Source organism: Equus quagga, chromosome 10 (genome assembly GCF_021613505.1).
Source record: "Equus quagga isolate Etosha38 chromosome 10, UCLA_HA_Equagga_1.0, whole genome shotgun sequence".
NCBI classification, from domain to species: domain Eukaryota; kingdom Metazoa; phylum Chordata; class Mammalia; order Perissodactyla; family Equidae; genus Equus; species Equus quagga.
Genome location: NC_060276.1, coordinates 115,524,023 through 115,545,733, shown reverse-complemented (window position 1 = coordinate 115,545,733; position 21,711 = coordinate 115,524,023). Strand labels below are relative to the sequence as shown.

Genomic DNA, 21,711 nt, shown 5'->3' with positions numbered 1-21,711 from the left:
CCAATCAGAATCCCAAGAACATTCTTCACAGAAATTGAACAAACAATCCTAAAATTCATATGGGGGAACAAAAGACCGCGAATTGCTAAAGCAATCCTGAGCAAGAAAAACAAAGCCGGCGGAATCACAATCCCCGATTTCAAAACATACTACAAAGCTACAGTGATCAAAACAGCATGGTACTGGTACAAAAACAGGTCCACAGATCAATGGAACAGAATTGAAAGCCCAGAGATAAAACCACACATCTATGGACAGCTAATCTTCGACAAAGGAGCAGAGGGCCTACAATGGAGAAAAGAAAGTCTCTTCAACAAATGGTGCTGGGAAAACTGGACAGCCACATGCAAAAGATTGAAAATTGACCATTCTTTTTCACCACACACCAAAATAAACTCAAAATGGATCAAAGACCTAAAGATTAGGCCTGAGACAATAAGTCTTTTGGAAGAGAATATAGGCAGTACACTCTTTGACATCAGTTTCAAAAGAATCTTTTCGGACACTGTAACTCCTCAGTTGAGGGAAACAATAGAAAGAATAAACAAATGGGACTTCATCAGACTAAAGAGCTTCTTCAAGGCAAGGGAAAACAGAATTGAAACAAAAAAACAGCTCACTAATTGGGAAAAAATATTTACAAGCCACTTATCCGACAAAGGGTTAATCTCCATAATATACAAAGAACTCACACTGCTTAACAACAAAAAAACAAACAACCCGATCAAAAAATGGGCAGAGGACATGAACAGACATTTCTCAAAAGAAGATATGAATATGGCCAATAGACACATGAAAAGATGTTCATCATCGCTAATCATCAGGGAAATGCAAATCAAAACTACACTAAGATATCACCTTACCCCCGTTAGATTGGCAAAAACATCCAAAACCAAGAACGACAAATGTTGGAGAGGTTGTGGAGAAAGAGGAACCCTCATACACTGTTGGTGGGAATGCAAACTGGTACAGCCACTATGGAAAACAGTATGGAGATTTCTCAAAAAGTTAAAAATAGAAATACCCTATGACCCAGCCATCCCATTACTGGGTATCTATCCTAAGAACCTGATATCAGATATCTCAAGAGTCCGTTGCACCCCTATGTTCATCGCAGCATTATTTACAATAGCCAAGACGTGGAACCAGCCTACATGCCCAGAAACTGATGATTGGATAAAGAAGATGTGGTATATATACACAATGGAATACTACTCAGCCAAAAAAAAAAGACGAAATTGGCCCATTCACAACAACGTGGATGGACCTCGAGGGCATTATGTTAAGCGAAATAAGTCAGTCAGAGAAAGACGAACTCTATATGACTCCACTCATAGGTGGAAATTAGTATATTGAGAAGGAGATCTGATCGGTGGTTAGCAGGGAAAAGGGGGGGTGGGGGGAGGGTACGGAGGGGGAAGTGGTGTACCCACAACATGACTAACAAAAATGTACAACTGAAATCTCACATGGTTGTAATCTATCATAACATTAATTAAAAAATAAATAAATAAAAAAAAAAAAGATACTCCAACCATGTCACATTGGAAGGCACCATCATAATTAAATTTGAATTTACTTTTCTTTTGGATTAAAAAAAAGAATTTTTAGTGCAATTCAATTGCAGCTCATTAAGTAGAAGTCTTAATTCAACTACCATGTACCAAACATATAATAATCTTCCTCATATGACACACTTGCTGGTATAGACATGTTCACAACATCCACACAACAAAGCCTATATACTTCTAATGCAATTTGAAGTGTGTTAAGTATTTGTCAGTTTCAAAAGATCAAATATCGACCATGAGATAAATCTCAACATCTTTGACAATATTCGATTTCAGAAAAACAATTTTCATAGCCACACAAACTCAGCATTGGGAACATACTCAGGTTCTTATATCCTCTATGGTCCTATCATTCTCCACAAGTTACTCTCAAGTTTATCTGATTCCAAAGCACTTGGTCATTCTCCTGTCCCAGCTGGAAAGTGAGCTAGGATGAGGTAATGACTCATCTCTTTCCACACAGCCCTCCTCACTCAGTAGGAGTCATAATAGTAATGGTAATATTAATAGTAGATTAGTAGTAGTAGCAGCCATAGCAGAAGTAGTAGTAGTAATAACAGCAGCTCCATCTATTAAACATATACTATGTGCCAAATATTTTGCATATTTTATCTCTAGTCCACTTAATAATGCTAGAAGGAATGTATTATTACCCTGGATCTTTATTGATGGAGAAACGTACTTAGGCAGGATCACTTTCCCAAGTTCACACAGCTAGTAAATGCTGGAGCTGGGACTCCCAGTACAGCTCCATTTGATTCCAAAGCCTGTTCTCTTCTCCCTGCACATCTAACTTCTAGAGTAGATTTATGTCTTGATTCTTACGGCATCATTCTCTAAAAAGTCAACTCATTCATTCATTTTTTTGCTCCCTTGTAACATCTCCAGAAAATGACTGTTATGACTGCAATATGCTACGCTAGCTTGACAAATTGAGATGCCAAGGAGAGTCAGTGCTTCAAACGGAAGGTTGGAATTTCCAAGGTTACACACTTACAGGAGAAAAGCAAATAAGCAAGATTCTTCATCTAAGTGATACTGGTTAGAAGCAAGAGGATTCTAAATTTCAGTCAACATTAATTGCACCATGTAGAAAGACCTCTTCTGGGAAAAGGCATGCTTGGAACTGCTTATCAGGACTTAATTAAAAGACCCTTATTTGGCAAATGCTTTTCTACCATGAATTGTAACCTTTATCAGAAGACTTTTCAGAAGAAGGGAAATATTGCTCCATTTTAACATCCAACTCACTCTAAGTAAAACCAACTCTGGGCCACTGAACTAATTTAGAGTTTGATAAACAATAATAGGACTGAATCCAACTTAAGAGTAGAAATATACATAGAATTCCATGTCATCACCCCTTTAATACCACAGGTTTCTCCCAAACTTTCATTAGGGGTTAGTGTTTAGATCTCTGTCAATTACAGGAAGATCTATTTAGCCCAATGAAGGTTTGGATTCAAATTTGTAAGGAAAGGCTAACCAGACGAACTCAGACCAAGCGAAAGATGGTGCTGCCCTATATAGTAAAAATGGAACATAAGTATAAACTCTATTTTGTGGAAATATAGGCTGCTTCCTTTCAAGTTAAGTTTTAGATCATTACATATGTATATCTTGACTGACTTCACGATTTTAACAAGAAAGAGTATCTGGATATAAGCGTGTTTGTGAAACTCAAGGTAGAGAACACTATGGAAAGTTCTAGCCTTTCTTCATTTAAAAATGTGGAGTCTTGAGCATAGATGAATGAGACTTTCAACACATAGTAGGTATCATGATACAGGCTGACAAACTCTGAAGGTAACTTTGGAAGCCTGTGTTTTTTATCATACATGACTGAAATAAGAAATAAAATATTGTTCTGCACTCTGCTTAGTCTACAGTCATAGAAAGGCTCATTTTCTTTCAGTGCATCTGGCAATCCCTTTGCCTGCCAAAAAGATGAAAGTCACACCAATATTCAGGCCACAAAATTAAGAGGTAGGAAAAGGCCTCTGTTAAACATCTTCAAAATGGGATGTGTGCCTATGGTAACAAGATTATTTCTGAATGAAGGAACGGGGAGCAGAGAAAGAAACATGTTCTAAATAATGCTACTTTAATGCTCAAAAATAAGTCTGAGGTTGTTTTGTTTGTTGCGTTTTAAAAACTTTTGTTTCTCGGTTTATAGTGGTCATAATTATCATATTTATATTTTATTTTTTTCTTCTTTCATTTTGTTTGGTAGTATTGGCTGCTGGAGTAACTAAATAATATATTTGAATAAGCATATAGTTTAGATTTCTAGAACTTTTAAAAAATGTTGAATATTGCCAATGTATTTTAAATGGAGCTCCCCAACAATTAGTATGTCCTATTAGTACAGGGACTTCCAACGGTAGTTGAAGACTTTACAAGATAAATGGCAAGGCCCCATGAGGTTGCTTCCTCCATCCTGCCATGATGTTTTGGGCATGCCTGAAATGTTCTGGCATTACATCTTCTGCTTGCTGTCTTTTATTGCATGGAGTTCATTACTTAGGAAAACTTTTAAAAATATTTTAAGGTAGCAATTATTCTTTAAGCAGTAACAGCAAAAAAAACCCCAAAACAAATCAACATTTATAAATAGCAAAATGAAAAATAATTGCCTCAATTTTGGAAAAAAAACAAGTTCTGAAATGTTTTGTTTTTGTTTCATGAAAATTATTTGAACCTCAGCAACTATAAATCATCAAAGGTTTAGTGGCATTTAATGACCACACTCTGTCTTCTTTATAGCTGTTTGCTCAATGATAGTGTGAAACAAACAGACCTATTTTCACAACATTTTCTATGGCTCTCAACAGCATTGGAAAAATGACCCTCCCTGAGCCTCGAGCAAAGTGGAGAAAAACTTCGATATAGCTGTCCTCACATCTGTGGGACAGCATAGAGAGGAACATCATGGGGGGAGGGCAACATCAAGAGGAGGATCATAGAGATGGATAAAGGATACTTCCTGTGGAAACAAATTTGATTTTGTTTCACCATCTCTATCGTTTATCCATTTAGCGAAATCATTGACAGAAAGCTATTTTATCATTGTAAATATCACAGTAATTTTTTCAGTACAGGAAACACTTTTATCGAATATATTATTTAGACACAAAATGGAAGAGATAGTCACCTTCTCTGAAAAATATAGTTATATAGGTAACTACCAAATATAGATAAATCAGTCTCCAAGGAAAATGGCCAGATTCAATGGCCTTTTAACCTTCAAGAAATGTTTTTATGAGAGTATTTTGGAGAAGGGCTACACAAACAGTGAAAAAGACCAAAACTGTCATAAGAACCAACCACATAACTCTTCATATTAATTGCGATGGCTTCATTTCCACCACCTTGGCCTTACTCCATGGTCACTCCCAAAGACTCTTAGGAGGCATCTCTAGTTATTAGATGTAATATTCAAATTTGCTCAGATTTATTCAAAATAAATCTGAATAAAATACTCCCTTATGGGTCATCAGCATAATGATAAAGAATTAGAGATTTACAACTGATTTCTTCTTGCTTGAAAAGAAAATCAGATCTCATTTTCCTTAGCAGAATGCTCTTTTTTTCCTTCTGGCTTTGGTGATCTGATCACATCATCTTATTTTCTGACTTTCCAGTTGAAAAAATCTCTTGGATAGAAATAGTATTGACTCACTTATTACTTTAGTAGAACAGAGACATTGTGATTATTAGCATCTAAAATTCGATAAACATCTTCACAATGAAGACCTCTCATAAGAACACAGATAATGAAAATTTCTGTGCTCTAGACTGTGCTCTGCACTAAGATGCTTGTCTTAACTTACATAAAGGTATTTACTCAACTTCTACAGAAACAGTATGTTACAGACACTGCCTCAAACAAGAAGACTGCACCAAGTTGGAGAACATTTACTGAAGGCTGGGATATTTGTGGTTTAGCATATGGGTTGCCATTAACCAGTTGTGAGACCTAAACCAGGGGCTGGCAAACTATGGCCTGAAGGCCAAATCAGTCAGTCAACTGTTTTTATAGCATCATTGGCACACAGCCACGCCCATTTGCTTATGTATCATCTGTGGCTGCTTTCACACTAGGGCAGAGTTGAGCAGTTCCGACAGAAACCACATGGCCTGCAAAGTTGATAATATTTAGTAACTGGCTTTTACAACGTTTGCTAATTCCTGCCTTTGTGAATTAATTTGGGCCTCAGTTTCCCCATTTGTAATTGAGAGGTTGGTCAAGATTAAAGTTTTTCAACCAAGTTTGCACATTAGAATCACTTGGGGAGTTTTGGGAAAATCTCAGGGCCTGAGCTGCACCCCAGAGGATCTTGTTCCCCTGGGCTGGGCCCCTGCTCAAGGTGCTCTGTGTGCAGCCAGGACAAGAACCATTGCACTAGACAATGACAAAGGCCCTTCCAGCTCAGGGCTTTCCTGACATGAACCTCTTGTGAAATAAATAGTATCTGCCTGCAGGAACAAGCACTTGGAAATTATGCCTAAATAACTTCGGTCTCATCATTGAAGACTCACATTTGATTTATGCCATTCCAAGTCCCCGACTTCAGGAGTTTCGAATCTACAGTTTTGCGCAGATAAAGATGGAGAGCTATATAAATATAAATGGTTCCTTCGGAAGACAGATTTAAAATAGTCTAACAGATTTAATGAGTAACTTTTGATCTACGAAAATAATTCACTTTGAATATATCACAATTAAAACTATTATACATCAAATATAAGCCATTTGGGTGAAAATCCCTGCTGCCAGCCTGTTCTCTGCAGACTTCCCACTTGGTAGAAAGCCCCAGGCTGTCTCTGAGACAGACAGCTACACCTGGAAGGTAGTCTTGAACATAAGCAGCAAGAACTAGGAAATCTGGGGGATAGCAGATAATATCAAATGCACCTAAATCATGTTTTGGGAAGGGATTAAAGAATATTTAATAAGCCTTTGGAGGTTTAAATATTGCTGAAACAGCCCGAAGGACGGCATGTGCAGGCCCAGACTGCTCAAGACAGGCTGGGGGCCTGAGGTGGAAGAAGCCTGCCGTGAACAGAGCCTTGGGGTGGCTGCCAGCCTGCCACTCAGGGCGTCCACAGATGGCAGGAGGGAGATTCTGCAAGGGTTTTGAAGGTCAAACAAACAGGTAAATGCCTCCAAGAGTGAAACTGAGCATCTCCCTTGTGTTGCTGGCCAAGACAGTTTGGTTCAATTCAGGGTGACCCCACCAGTGACATTTGGGGCCAGATGATTTTCTGCCATGGGAGCTGTTCAGCATTTAGGATGTATAGCAGCATCCCTGACCTTGATCCTCTAGATGCCAGATCAGCCCCCTCCCCTCTCAAGTTGTCACAATAAAGAATTGTGTACTGTTAAGTTTACCCCCTAAGGTCTCTTCAAGATTCTTTATCATCTTGCCTCTAAGTGGAATTAAAGATAACTCTGTTCTGAGGCAGCAGGGAACAAAATACATATACAAAAACATATATGTAGAGGCCGGCCCCGTAGCCGAGTGATTAAATTCCCGCACTCCACTTCAGCGGCCCAGGGTTTCGCTGGTTTGGATCCTGAGCGCGGACATGGCACCACTCATCAGGCCACGTTGAGGCGGCGTCCCACGTGCCACAACTAGAAAGACCCATAACTAGAATATACAACTATGTACTGGGGGGATTTGGGGAGAAAAAAGCAGAAAAAAAAAAAGATTGGTAACAGTTGTTAGCTCAGGTGCCAATCTTTAAAAAAAAATGTATATAGTATTATTTTATCCTACCCCTTGTGAATGACAAATATTTTATCACCTCTGCCTGAACTAAAGTTTTAAAAAATCAAATGGTCTCTTTATAATACTTTCTCAAAAGAAATCATTGAGGAGCAATTTGGAGATTCAGAAATGAATGCAGAGACCTGAAAAGCAATATTTTACTTGCTTATCTATTCAAAATTCCAAAGAATGGCTGGTGGGCCATGGTTTTCCTTTTTTATCTGATGGGCAAATTCTACCGACACAGTAGAGACTATAATCTGATTAAATTATTATAGGCTGTTCCGTTTGTTTCAACAAGTATTTACTACTGATAAAATACCTTGTAGCTTTTTAAAATACTCTACTCATTGAAAAATGAGTAATCAGTTACAAAAGAACTAGAAAATACAGACACTGGGCTTGCAAGTGGTTGGGGCGGGAAAGCTTGTGCCCCAAGAATGTTTATAAAATAATATGGAATGCTATCTACTTATGAAGGGGTGGTAAAGACAATAGGGAATGTCTGAGATTAGAGAACCTTATGAAAAGCGAAACAAGAGTAGTCTTCGGTGAGTCTAGAGTTGGTCCTTTAAGAATATTCTGGAGTTAGTAGAGGAAGGGATGAAAGGATTGAGGAAGGAGATTATGCACTTTTATTTATAAAAACCATATTGTCTGACTTCTTAGAAGAACCTATATTGTCTCTATAACTACAGAAAAGGCGTAAAATTTGGAATAAAGAGGGGAAGACAGAAGACTTCCGGGAATAACAAGAGTGACAGAGAGAAGAGCCACTAGCCTTTGTCCAAGGCGCTCCAAAGGCCAAACACTGCAAGGTTTAATCCTGAATTATTACCTCTGTCTTAGCGACGAGCAAATGAGGCTTAGAGAACTTAGTTTTGTTTTTTTTCCTTAACCTAAGTTCACACAAGTCTAAAACGGCAAGGCCAGGGCACAAGTTGAAATCAGACTCCAGACTCGTCTTAGACCTGCTGAATCAGAATCTGCCTTTAAACAAGACCCCCAAGTGGTTCTCGTGTACATTCATGTTTGAGATGCTCTGGTCTAAGAAACTAATTTAAACCTACACTTCTGACTGATAAACAATCCTAGAAAGAGGGCTAGCTAACAGACCAAAAAGTTTTGTTATTGACTAACACATGGTAACCATTTTTATTTGTAGCCATGCTTTGCCAAGAATAACTAAATATGAATAACAACTCATTTAAGTCTCTTAAGAGATCTGAAATCTCAAACTCACAGACCAAGACTCTAAATTCACATATTTAACCAGGGCAAATAAATAATCACATTTCAAGTGATGAAATGAATTTGGGGATCACCAGAGATTCATCCATTCCTTCATTTAATGCTTACGTACAGAGCAGCTGATGAATATTAAATAATTCAACATTACTGTAAGTAAATAAAAATTATCCCACACGGATTTCCATATTCCAACTTTGTATTTTTACTTCTTTATTTATATTAGAACAGAAAATAGATCCTCTTCAATCAGAGTCACCACTTTAAAGGAAACTTCTTTGCTCAGTCCAGGAACCCTTGTGTCAAAAGTTAAGGCAAAAGCACTTCGTCTCTCCATCACCCAAGCTTTTTTTCCTTCCCAATAATTTTTTGAAGGGTGGTATGTTTGGGCCGTAGTTCTTTCTGCCTTAATCATAGGCGATGATTAGTTAGGGGCAAGATGGGATCCCTGGGTCTGAGCCCCCAAACTTTTTTTAACCATAGTTACACTATTTAATTTCCCGTGGCCTCATGTTCCACATGGTTAAGAAGGTTCCTATTTACCAAGCTGCTCCCACCCACTAGATGCTGGGCTAGACACTTGGACCTATATTATCTCATTTAATCCTCCCAAGATCCCTAATGAGCAGGTGTTATCATTCCCATATTTTTGCAGGAGATACATGATTGTTCCAAGGATCAAATAATACTTGAAGGTGCTTTGCAAACTGTCAATCTGGAGATTTACAAATGTTAGTTATTACTCTTGGTAATAGCTGGTTCTCGGTGTTGAATCAACAAACATCATTGAACCACATCTCAAAACAAGTTAAAGCAGCATCTTGAATGATAACTCCCACCACCACCACCACCACTACCACCCAGCCCTGGCCTACAAGACTTTTTTCTAGAGGTATGGAGGCAGCATGATGGCCTTGCCTAATACATTTTCAGATGAATTTCTAGAATAAAGGAGAAACTGGAAGCACTTCACTTAACGGACTTAACACTGTAAACGGGTGACACCCTTGTTTGCTGGGACCCTCGAAAGCTTGATTCAGCAATCCAGAGGCAAGAAAAGCAGCTCCCTCCGCGCTCCTTGAGTGGGGTTTGTAAGGGTACCTTAGGTCTCCTGGGAGCAACAGATCATGCTAAGCATGAGTCTGAAAGCCTGCCCATTTTATTCCTCTCAGCCTTAAATCTGACGTTGCCAACCAAGAGCAACTGAGCTCCGGACAGTCATGTCAAAGGTCAAAGGAGGGAGAAATAAACCTCTCTACCGGGCCAGGATATTTATCCTAACGTCTAAGTTTGTAAAAATTCCGTAACAGATAAAGCAAGCCCACCAGCTGGCTTGGCAACACAATAGCACTTCCTCCAGTTGCCTCTCACAAAGTCTTCCTAGAGATGGGTCCTTTCAGAGTGGAAATGACATAAACTGCTTCTGAGCCTGCATATTTACCTGACCTATTAGCCCTGTTCAGGAAGGAAATGGAGACCTCTGAGGAAAGCACGTGAGAAGAGTCCAGCCTGTGAACAGTAGACCTTTAATAAGAAAGGGTCTGGTCCGGATTCTATCATGGATTGAAACCCTCATATTTCGCCCTTATCTGCCACTCCAAAGGAGGGCACAGTGTGAATGTCACTGTTTGTCCTCTCTGAACGTTGCTTTACATTGAAATGTGTTTTCACTTCGTCTTTTGGAATTAGGCAATTTCCAGATAGCAACACCTAAGTCAGCAATTTTTGACTATTCTTCATATTAAAAACTATCTTATGGATTGAGTTTCATGGAACTCTTTTCATAGCCCTTTTATACACTCTTATCATATTTTATAATTACATCTAGACCATAGAAGCAACAAATTATCTTTGTGATTCATTTCTGCATTCCCAGTGTTTACCCAGTGCTTATCTCATTAGCTACACACAAATATTCCTTGGGTGAAAAAATAAAGGTTCTTTTCTTTCTTTAAAAAAAGCAAGATTTGATAAACCAGATGGGAAAAAGACCATTTATAAAGGCACAAAGAGGTTAGAAGCTTTTCATGATTTCCATGTTGTTTCAATAATAAGAACCTAGTCTATCCCAATGTGAATAAAAACCATTATCTTCTTGATTTCCCCCCAATAAACAGTAAAGGAGATATAAAGGAGGAAGCAGACGATAACACTACTGCTCTATACATTCCATCCTAACGGCACAGAAGAGAGCACGGAGAGCAAGACACCCCAGGACCACAACAGGGAAGGGCTGGAAGCCTTCTCCTGCAGCAAGCTCCTTCACTTTAGAGCTTTCTTCCTCCTCCAGCCCTAACCAAATATTGAAACCCCTCCTCTTCCTGTTCTAAGGGAGACAGCTGCTAACACACAGCCCAAGGCCAGCTTGCTCCATCCTTCACTCACAAACCAAAGGCAATCTACAATAAAAAAAGAAAACTGGCTGACTGAGCCTGTGATTGGTCGAGGCTGTCTGCGTGTCATGTTAACTCTATTTGTCTCATCTGTCTATATGTGTCTAAATGTGACAGTCATGGCATAAACCCAAATGCCAGCTTCTCTTTCCTAGGAAACAGTCCGCCATCAACATCTTTGGTGTTGATTCCATCAGATAAACCAGGAACACGAAAGACTAGCTCGTCTCCCATAGACTTCAAAATGGTGCTTGTTTTTAAAGCCATTTCTTTCAGTCCAGCACTCACTGCTTCTTAAAAGTCCATTTTACTACATAACTTGGTTTAGAAAGAAGGACAAATCAAAGTTTCCACCCAATTATAATTCCCCTGAGGGTTGTTCAAAGTTTCCCATGTCAGCCAGAAACACAAATCAACCCTATAACCACTGAGTAATTTATGATACTGTCAGGAAATCCACGATTGGATTACACCAGTGAAGCCTTTATTGTAACAGTAAATGCCCAGATATAATAATACCTCATGTTCGTGGAACGCTTACTATGTGCCAATCACAGCGCAAGGCACTTTACAAGCATTTTTCTTTTTTGATGAGAAATGCAAAATGCGTTTTCCTCTGTCAGCTTAAAAACTATCCTTACAGGTATGCAAAGACCTTAAGTACAATGCTCAAAAGTCCAAAACATACATTGATAAGTTTTCAGTGGATTTTATAAATGCAGTTTTGTCAGATTTTTCCAGAATGCTTGCATCATATACTGAGAATAACCCAAATCTTTAGCCACATTCACTTTCTCAAGCTACTCATGTCCTCTTCTTAATTATTTACCTATCTAGTGTCGAAAAGTTTACCAGTCTTTCTAAGAATAATCTAATTTATGATTTGTCAATGGCATAGAATGAAAGAGAATTTTGATTGTCATCTTAAAAAAATGAAATATTTAGTTAAGGCAATTTCAGCAAATTGTACTAGGTTTAACTTTGTAACTGGTCAAGACAAATTGCGTTCTTTCAAAATTTTTCAACTTAAATTCAAATGCCATGCACAAATACATACTCCTTACTTATGTTCACTCACTTTACATATTCAAATAAAATTAAAGAGTTATCTGTATATTAAGTTATTCAGGAAAAAATCACCCTAAGAGGGAAATTAGTGAGCCCATTTAAGCTGCAATTACGATTCATTTGTTTCCACATGAGCATCTGCTTTCCTCTGTGATGTCCCTGAGGTCATCTGGGTCCATCTGTGTGAGTCAAGCTCATGGCACGAGGTCTGGCCCTTCCCATGCTGGCTCAGCTGTAGAAAATTTCGGCCTGGGACTATATTAAGGCAGCTTTTTTGGCGACCCTAGAGGCATCATCCTATACCCATGATGGTGGCCTCCAGCCAGGACAGGTGTGTGTTTAAAATCACTATAAAATAACTGTGTTTAGTCTCAAAACCTCAAAAGAAACCTCAGAAATGACTGGACCACTCGAAAGGTAATGCTGTCCATGCTGGCACTGTTAGCTGCAGTAGAAAGTAGCCGAAGAGACACAGAACAAACTGGACCATGGGGGAACCGTGTTCCAGTCTTAGTTCATAGGTATCTCGCTAGGTGATTTGGGGCAACTCCTTTTACCACTCAGCCCTAATTTCCTCATGCACAAAATGAGGATGAAACAACATGAGCTCCAAGGTTGCTTCTGGCTCTAAAACGTTACTTAGGTTTACAGTAGGCAGGCAGAGGTTTGAACAGCATCCTCCTTATAGTGCATCAAAAAGCCAGAAGAAATAAGCACACTCATCACCAGTGGGTCACTGCACTAGGAAAGCAGGAAAAGAATTGCATTTATGCCTGGATCCAAGACCCAATCAGCAATGACACCTTCTATTTCTTCTTAATCTTCACGGGCAAGACATTGAATCTCACACCTTTGAATGTTTCTGCTGACAGTGTGCTGGGTTTTGACCTATGACACTGTTTCACTTTGCCAATTAAGAAAGATAGCACAAAATCTAAAGAAATGTGAATGTCTTTTCCCCCTCCCATTTCTTCTGTGGATACAGTAACCCTAATCTCTCTGATATCCTCATTTGACCTTACCTTCAGAAAAATGCACATTACATCAGCCTCTCTCTCAAAAACAAAATTACTTCAGTGTTCCCCTATAGAGAAGAGTAAAAATGCCCCAAACCCTTAACCTGGTATTCAAAGACTCAAAATCTTCCCCCGACATGACTCTTCCAACATTCTCTCTCCTGGCCCCTCAATAGGCACCCTGCGCACCAGCCAGCATTGTCTAGAATTTCTAAGCTGTTTTGCAGATTCCTGCCAACAGGTCTCTGCTGGCCTCAATCCCGAAGAACACCTCGCTCTTCTTCTTTGATGCATAATCCACTGATCTGTCAAGGCAGCTTACATCCTACCACCCTGAAGCAAGGTTTCTTGTCGACTCAAAACCAGAGTCATCTCTTCCTCCTACGAATCCTGAAACACTCCTCTAACCCATCAATTCTGCACACGTCCATCAACAAGTGTTTATTCATTGTTGTGCTTCTGCCCAAAATACATCAAAGAAACAACATGGACCCTTATCTCACACACAAATAATACAAGCAGTGGTTAAAAAATAATTGGCGGGCAGTCTACCTCCAAAGTCCACACCTTCACCGTCACCCCATTCTGCCGCCAGTTTCTAACATACATTGTTATGTTCCAACATACTGCAGGCTTCCTCTCGCTCCACAGGGAAAGCCTGTGCTGAGGGTTTATGTGAAACATTGTATTTTGTTCTCCCAAGTCTCTACGTAAGTAAGCACATTATTAGCCCTGTTTTACACAGGAGTAACAGGCGGCACAGGAACATTGAGCAACAGGCCCAAGAATTACATTTGTTTACACAGCCACATGACTAAGAGATAGCTTGTGCACTTGTCTGTGCATTTTCCGGAACTCTCTGAGCTTATCAAAAATGATTCCAATAATCCTAAATCATCAGGCAATAATACATTCCTCTCCGCAGGTGAAGGAGGGGAGAGGGGACTGATCATAGGGAGCAGACAGGTGAGAAGGAGAGAGAAGGGAGTGGTCTCCAGCTTACTCTGAAAAACATGTCCTTACAGATGTTTTCTTTTACTTTGTATACCATAAATATCTTTTGTACCAAACTAAGACAATTAAAATATAGGTTTAACATATTTTACAAATATTTGGAAACAATATTTTCATCACATGGGAACTTCAAAAAAATATATAGTGCAGACTAAAGAAATGTCCCTGTGAAATAAGCACAAGCAGAAGTGCATTGGGAAGAGGCCAGCTGGAACTGGTGAGACCCCATATAACTAAAATATTTTAGAAGACATGTCTGACTTACTCACATACCCCAGTGGCATTATGTGGCAAAATGTCACAAGGTATATCTACATTTTAGATTAAAATCTAGCCTGGAATTATTGTGAACTAGTTTGAAAAAACATACAGGGTTACACGATGGATGTCATGTGATAATAATGACTGATACCAGGGAATCTACAGACATCTAGTAATTCGACATTGTTTTTTAATAAAAGGCTTGCAAATGGCGGATGTAATGGTCCTTTTTCTAGGAAGTCTTTCTCCATCTCTCAGTCTGGGGTTGGTGTCCCTGCTTTGGGCATGGTGTGCCTCCCTCTACCACCAACAGAGAAAATATTTACCTATTGGAATTCTCTACTAGACTATAAGCTCCATGAAGGAGGGGCGCCGTGTTTGCTTGAAGTGCCTTCATTTACTAAGCATATATTAACTTACTTTTTCATGACCTCTCAAATAAACCTATATGCCAGATATGGTTGATGGGAGGATAAACGAAGTAATCGTTGTAATGGGTCTATTAAGTGTCCATTACATAGTATAGCATGAAACAAATGTGAATTGTTCTAGAATCATCTGAGATCTAGTTTATCAAAATTCACCCCATTAAATGGAAGTCAACAAAACATAAGATAGACAAAAATAATGGTTCACGTCCGGTTGGATAAAATATAATATAATATCTGGCTACTCATCTTACTTAGAAATTATCTTACAGAATACTTTGTCTTATATAAGAATGAATATCTGCAATATTATTATGAATTTAATTTAAACTTTCATGTAGGGTTAATAGGTGATCATCAATGAAGCAACTGACAAGTATTTATTGAGAACTATCTGCAAGACCCCGTGGTCAGTGTTAGGTGAGTGATGGAGCAGTGTGAGCCAAAGGTCTCTGCCTAACTTAAGGTGATTAAATCCTTGACAGAGACATAACATATGTTCAGTTGACTAGATAACTAGGCATATAACTGGAGTAAGTGATTGTTACGGGCTGAATGTGCCCCCCTCCCCAATTCCTATATTGAAGTCCTAACCCCAATACTTCACAATGCGACCCTATTTAGGAATAGGGTCTTTGCAGATAGAATCATTTATGATAAGGTCATACTGGAGCAGAGTGGGCCTTTAATCCAATATGACTGGTGTCCTTATAAAAAGGAGAAATTTGGACAAAAAGACAAGCACGCAGGGAAAATGCCATATGAAGAGACACAGGGAGAAAACAGCCAACTGCAACCCAAGGAGAGAGACCTGAAACACATCCTTCCCTCACAGTTTTCAGAAGGAATCAACACTGCTGACACCTTGATCTCAGACTTCCAGCCTCTAGAACTGTGAGACAATAAATTTCTGTTTTTCAGGCCACCTAGTTTGCGGCCCTTTTTTAGGGCAGTGCTAGCAAATTACTACAGTGATAAACACTAAATTCTTCTCACAGCCGGGGATTTCTCAACCTGTATAGTATTGATATTTAGGGCCAGATAATTCTATATGGTGGAGGTCCATTCTGCACATTGTAAGATGTAGCAGCCTCTATCCACTACATGCATGTAACACACACACACGCACATACATACCTTTCACTGGAACCTGCACCATATGTGCTACTATTTCCAAAGAAGAAATAACTTAGAGAAATTCTAAGGAAAACTAAAAAAAAGTCGAGCTCAGTATCTACCTACAACTTTCCTAATTGCAAATAAAGCACAAAACTTTCAAAAATATAGAACCTTACAATCTACAAATGAAACACAAGAGTGAAATCCCATGTCTTCCCCTCCAGGTGAGAAGGGCTACACAGGAAGACTGAGCTTTAACTGGAACCTTTATCAAAGGATTACAAAATCACAATGGGACGATTCATTGAAATGGGCCTCAGACAAAAGAACTCCCTCAGCCACCCCTTAGAGTCAGAATAGCAAAACAATGGTTTGGAACTTCAGCTTCAGCTAACCTGAAGTGAGGTTATGCTGAAATTGAAGGGCAAGGAAAGGCCAATTTTTCTCAGTTTGTATATTTTTATAGGTGTAACTAGAGAAAAGAAACAAGAGCTCCAACATTGTATGACAGAACAGAGAAAAGGAATTACTGCATTATAATTCCCTGAAAACTCTGGAATGCATTATATTAAATTCTCTTATATGTTATGTGGTTCGCAAACCAACCCTTTAATCCAAGTTTGGAGGACTGAGAGGCTTCTTAAAATTCAATTAAAATGATGTAAAAAGGTCTACACTAGGATGTGCTCCATTTAGAGACTTATGCATTTGGCAAGAAGACTTTTCTTTTTTTATCTTAAAATAGAGTTCAGGAAATGCTGGTTTAATTTTCTCTTTGCTTCAATATTTTACGAGTGCTTCCCAATGCATTGCCTCTGAAAGGATTAGATTACCGCATGAATTCTACATATTGGATTTTTCATGTCTTTTTCTTTTGTGCCTAGAAAAAAGTTGCGATGTACAAAAATATATTCCAATTCTTTATATAAACACATGTATATTGAAACCCAATATGAGTAAAAATGTCCCCCAAAGTTTAGAGTTATTGCAAGAAACAATTATTCTTCATAATCAGTGCAAAATTCCCCTCTTCAAATAATGGACTGTTACTAACAGAAGGACAAAAACATTTTCAAACAGGAGGCACCTGAGTCCTCACATATCCAAATAAGCAAGGCAAATCTATCGTCTTATCAATGAAAGCATCCTCACGCTTCTCCATGCTTTGTGTTTCCACATCATCACAAAGCCACTTCTGTAGGGGATGCTACAGCCTCAGAAAAATACACTTATAGAACACATTTACTTTTTGAGATCAAAGTAATAACTAACAAAAATACACTTCCTTGGTTTTGGTCCTTTCAATATGCTATTACTTTCTTCAAAAATCAATGTTTATATTGTACTTAGGTTTTAAACAAAACAAGGAAGGACATATGTTCATAAATATGTGATAACTGAAATCTCACGGACACCCAAATGTCATATATTCTTATTAAGTTTTTTATTCTAACATAAGTGGCGTGTTTTAGAACAAACATGCTATGCTAGCATGTTATTAGTTTAAATGCTCATAAGCACATTTCGTGAAATGGCTATAAATAAATGCTCATAAGCATATTTTGTTGAGCGGCTGTAAATGTGTTTTGGTGCACTGGGTACTGTTTATATGCTTATTTTTCTGTAATTAGAAGGTAAAATATACTACATCGCTAATTGTCAGGCCCTCCCGGTGACAGTATCAACGACTGCTAACCCACTGGCTTGATTAGACGAGTGTGCAGGGCTCATAATTGAAGGGTTTCATTTTCGTTACAAAAAAGGGCTGGAGCATGACAGTATCGCCTCATAAATTTGGAGATGTTATGTAAGTAATTAATAACTCCTTGGTGACAGTACACAAGTAATAAGCAGAACTTGACTAGGTTTAAATATCAAGTCTGAGAGTTATTGAATATTGAGCATGATTGTGGTGTTTTAACAATTGATCATTAAAAGGCAGCGTTAATCCAACCAAAGGAAATGTTTTATAAAGAACAAGACGATCTGGCACGTTTACGTTTTGGAAAATAAGAAGACCTATATCCGATCATCCCAAACATTCTGTCCCCAACCAAAAAAGGCGGGGGAGATCATCTTGTTTTCTAAAACTTGATAGCCATATCAATTTCTGAAGAATTTGTTTTAGAAGCACAATTCATACACACATTGCCTTGCTAATATTAACTTTGGAGGTGTGTTTTTGGCTATTGCCGTGCACTACACTAGAAAACCAGCCAGTGTCTGTCTCCCCGTGTCTGGATCACTAAATCCTTGGGCTTAACTTCCTCTCCATGTCTAAAGACGGATTTCCACCAGTCGTCCTTGGACACTTTGAGTGAGGCCTGCTGCCCAGGTGATGTTTTTGTTCCCCAAGTGACATTTGGAAGCAGGGGTTCACTTCAGCGCATCACCTTTCCTCAGCATATCAAGAAACAGCCAAACCAAATAACAGATGTAGTCCATTAACCCCAGCATCACAGAATAAACTATGAGGTCCCAGAAAACCCAGCCACCCATGAGCGCTGAGGAGAAGTGCTAGGAACCATTTGTGAGAAGGGACGAAGTGTTCTGAGCGCTAATACTCTTGATCATGTGATTCGCTTTCTGCTTGCTCAACACCACGGTGTGTGTTTTTCCTGAGAGGAAGGGCTTCAATATATATATTTACTCAAAGCTCTTAATTTATACTTCCTTTCCTTTTAATTGGCGTCTTGTGATCTAAAATTAGCCGGTGAACACAGTATCTCACTATCAGAGCAAACTCCCTGGGCTGAGATTGCAATAATTAGACCCACCGTCGCCTGAAATTGAAGAGACACCTGGAGACATGGCTTATTTCTTCCCCGGTGCATTCTATCCATATTTAGAGAGTGATTTTTAAAAATTTGACGTATAGTTATATTAATTATCATTCCCCAAGCTGGAGTTAGGTTTAATGATTTCATGGTAAAAGTGAAGTTCAAACAGTCTTGCCTGTAACCTTACTGAATAAAGAGCCTCCACGGAAAGGAATTCTTTCGTGAAACCTGAGATGGTCCGAGCGCTCTAGTTCACCAATAAGCTGGGTATCATTTACACAAGGAATAAAAGGTCACATGTCCTCTAAAATCCCACATTTGCTACAGGCATTTCTCCCTCTATTCTTTTGTTTGTGCGGTAACTAGATACAGGTACAATGCAAGTAAAATTAGTTTTCCCTGATGAGTGAGGAAAATAAATGCCTCAAAAATGCCCAAAGCCAGATTTTATCTGCTGTTCCTTCTTGCTCTCTCTCTTTCCCTTGTCTCCCTCTCTCTCTCTCTTTCCAACTGCTAGGATTGAAAATGATCCAGATTTTTTGAATTCGCCCTCACCTTGACAACGCTAAAATTACAAGCAGCAGTCAACTTTTACAAGATACCCTTATTGTGCAACATTTATAGGCTGCCAAAAAACATGCTAAAACTAATCAGATAACAAAGGTGAAGAGAAAACCTTCACCTGCCACGTAGCTAGCAGTGAATACACTTTTTATTTCCATGACATTTGCTGGCAGAAAGGGGTTGGCTTAAGGCGGATCGGACTAACCTTCAATTTGTCATAGCGCTCACTCAAAGCTGCCACCTGATGATCTCGGTGCCGCCCAACCAGTTTACACAAGGCACAGATTAACTGGTCATCGGTCACGCAGTACATATTCACCCTCTCATCCTCATGCTCCAGGCACATCAGCCCCCGGATGTGCGAGTCCGGAATTGGCTCAATCAGACGATGGCCTGTAAAGGGCTTCTTGTTCGGGTGAGTGGCTTTCAGGCACTCATCACAGTAGGACACTTCGCAAGTGACACAGGTCTTCACAGCGTCCTGGGCAGGATCCTGGTCACAGAATTGGCAGAGGACTTTCTCGGCGGAGGTCATGGTGTTGGCGTCGAATGCCCGCTCTCGGCGGGTCTCGCTGGGGGAATTGGGCCCGCTCACTGATGCTTTCTGAAACCTGTCGATGATGTTCTGCAGGGTGACGTTTCGCTTGAGCCCGTCTAGACCTCGCTGGCTGAGTGTGATGACATGTCGGCAGGTGGGGCACTGGAAGGCGGTGATGGACTCCACGGACTCGTTGGTGGCGCAGTGTGACACCAGGATGCGATGGGCGCAGTTGAAGCAGAGGCTGTGTGCACAAGGTAGCAGGAGAGGGTCCTCAAAGAGCTCCAGACAAATAGGGCAGGTCAGCTCCGACTCCAGTGTTTCCATCTTCAGGCAAAGCTCTCCTGGGTCATCAGCAAAATCCAAGGAAGCTGATCAGCTATCTGGAAACAGAACGTAAGATTTGATTAGGCGCGAGGGGGTCAGCCATGGGGAGCTGTCAGCTTTGAATGCATCTCAGAATAATTTCAAACACAGGTCATGGAAGGGTAAATGTGTGTATGTACATTCCAAATAACTCTCTTTCTATTCACTGGGGAAATAAGGAGGGGGAAAAATATCCTAAGCCAGCCTAACAGCTAACATTTTCTCAAAGTTCTAGTTACTGAAAGCAGCAATTTTTTTAAAAGGTCTTACTCCAAACTGGCAAGGTACTGAAATTGTAATTTCCCTAATTTGTATCTAATCACAAATAATCTTATTGTGCCAAAGCCAAGTTTTACCTTACACTGAAAATTAAAATGTAGAAACGTTAATTAATGAACTATATGGTCTTTCATAACTTTGAATTTATGAACTTACATGTTAATGCATATGTGTTTTAAGGACTTTTTACTCTGCAACACTAAACCAGGCTTCTTCAGAGAAGTAGAAAGGCACTTATAGGAATGTACATGAAATGTGTATGAAATCAAATGCATGATTTCAGTGGAAATGATAATGCTTGAATATGAGACGTCAGTCTCCAAAATATATTCCTGAGAAAAAATATTGACTTCCACAAAGATGATTGTGACAGAGGCAATGTTTTTGGCATGTGTTTGTTACTCTTCTGAATAATTGTATTGTCTAATCTAGCAGTGGGACGTGGGTGGGCAGAAAGAAGCAGAGAAAAATATCTGGGGGCCTTTTTAGTGGATGTAGTGAGCTTGGGTACCAATGACTAATGGCAGTTTAGTTAATTAGAACAAGGATTTTAGTGGCTACAATATTCATTTGGTAAGTTGTAACAATGGTAACAATTACAGTTCAGAAAGCAGTTTAGAGTGGTTGCATTACTCCAAGGAGACTTACAAGGGCCGCTGAAGGACCTTGCACAGCTCTCCTGGACTAAAATCTCCCATCAAGGGCTTGTCAGTGTCGCCAGCGACAGGCCGAGCTGGCAGGAGGTCCAGCCTCACACTCAAAGCCGTGTTGGCCCGGGCACGACCTCCGCCAGCTTTGTTGCTCCCCTCCAGGCCGCCTTCGGGTGGCCCAGCTGCACGCTCCCCTCGCCATGAAGACTTGCTGCTTTTGTGAACTCTCGCCTGCCTTCCCTTCAAAAAGGGTAGGGGAAAGAATCCCACATAAACCCCAGTTCATTAAGGGGGAAGAGGCCTCATGCTCATTAGCAGGCCTGGGAACCAAGCCTCTTTGAACCTTCTCCCTTTCAAGACCATTAGCAGAGGTCTGCGGAACAGTGACGAGCATATTAGATGCAGCCCACTGCCGGCTGTGGGAGAATAGTGCAGTTCACCCAGTGGACGCAAGGTTCAAATCACCCTCCGGGGGGTCTTCTCAGGCGGATTTATGGGAAGGTTTCACATCCAAAGCTATGTTTAGTGATTGTGACAATCTGGCCTTTTTGTATTCACACCTTCATTTATTTACAAAATTCGCAATTTCTAGAATACCTTGACCTTTTCTGAAACAGCACTTCTCAGAAATACCATGCG

The 21,711-nt window shown here is 39.7% G+C and overlaps 1 protein-coding gene across 5 annotated transcripts in view; it reads right to left on the bottom strand.

The window, feature by feature from the left end:
- The window catches only part of MID1 (midline 1), a 357,392-nt gene that overhangs the window by 103,876 nt on the left and 231,805 nt on the right, over positions 1 to 21,711 (bottom strand). For 4 of the 5 annotated variants that reach the window (XR_006890368.1, XM_046673833.1, XM_046673830.1 and 1 more), the window contains exon 2: positions 19,445 to 20,160. Coding sequence is in view for 4 of the 5 variants with exons in the window: in XM_046673833.1 (XP_046529789.1) it covers positions 19,445 to 20,104 (660 nt within the window). In the remaining variant the exon portion in view is untranslated. Of the gene's footprint in view, positions 1 to 19,444; positions 20,161 to 21,070; positions 21,169 to 21,711 lie in introns of those variants that run through there. The other variant, XM_046673834.1, reaches the window with a different exon arrangement.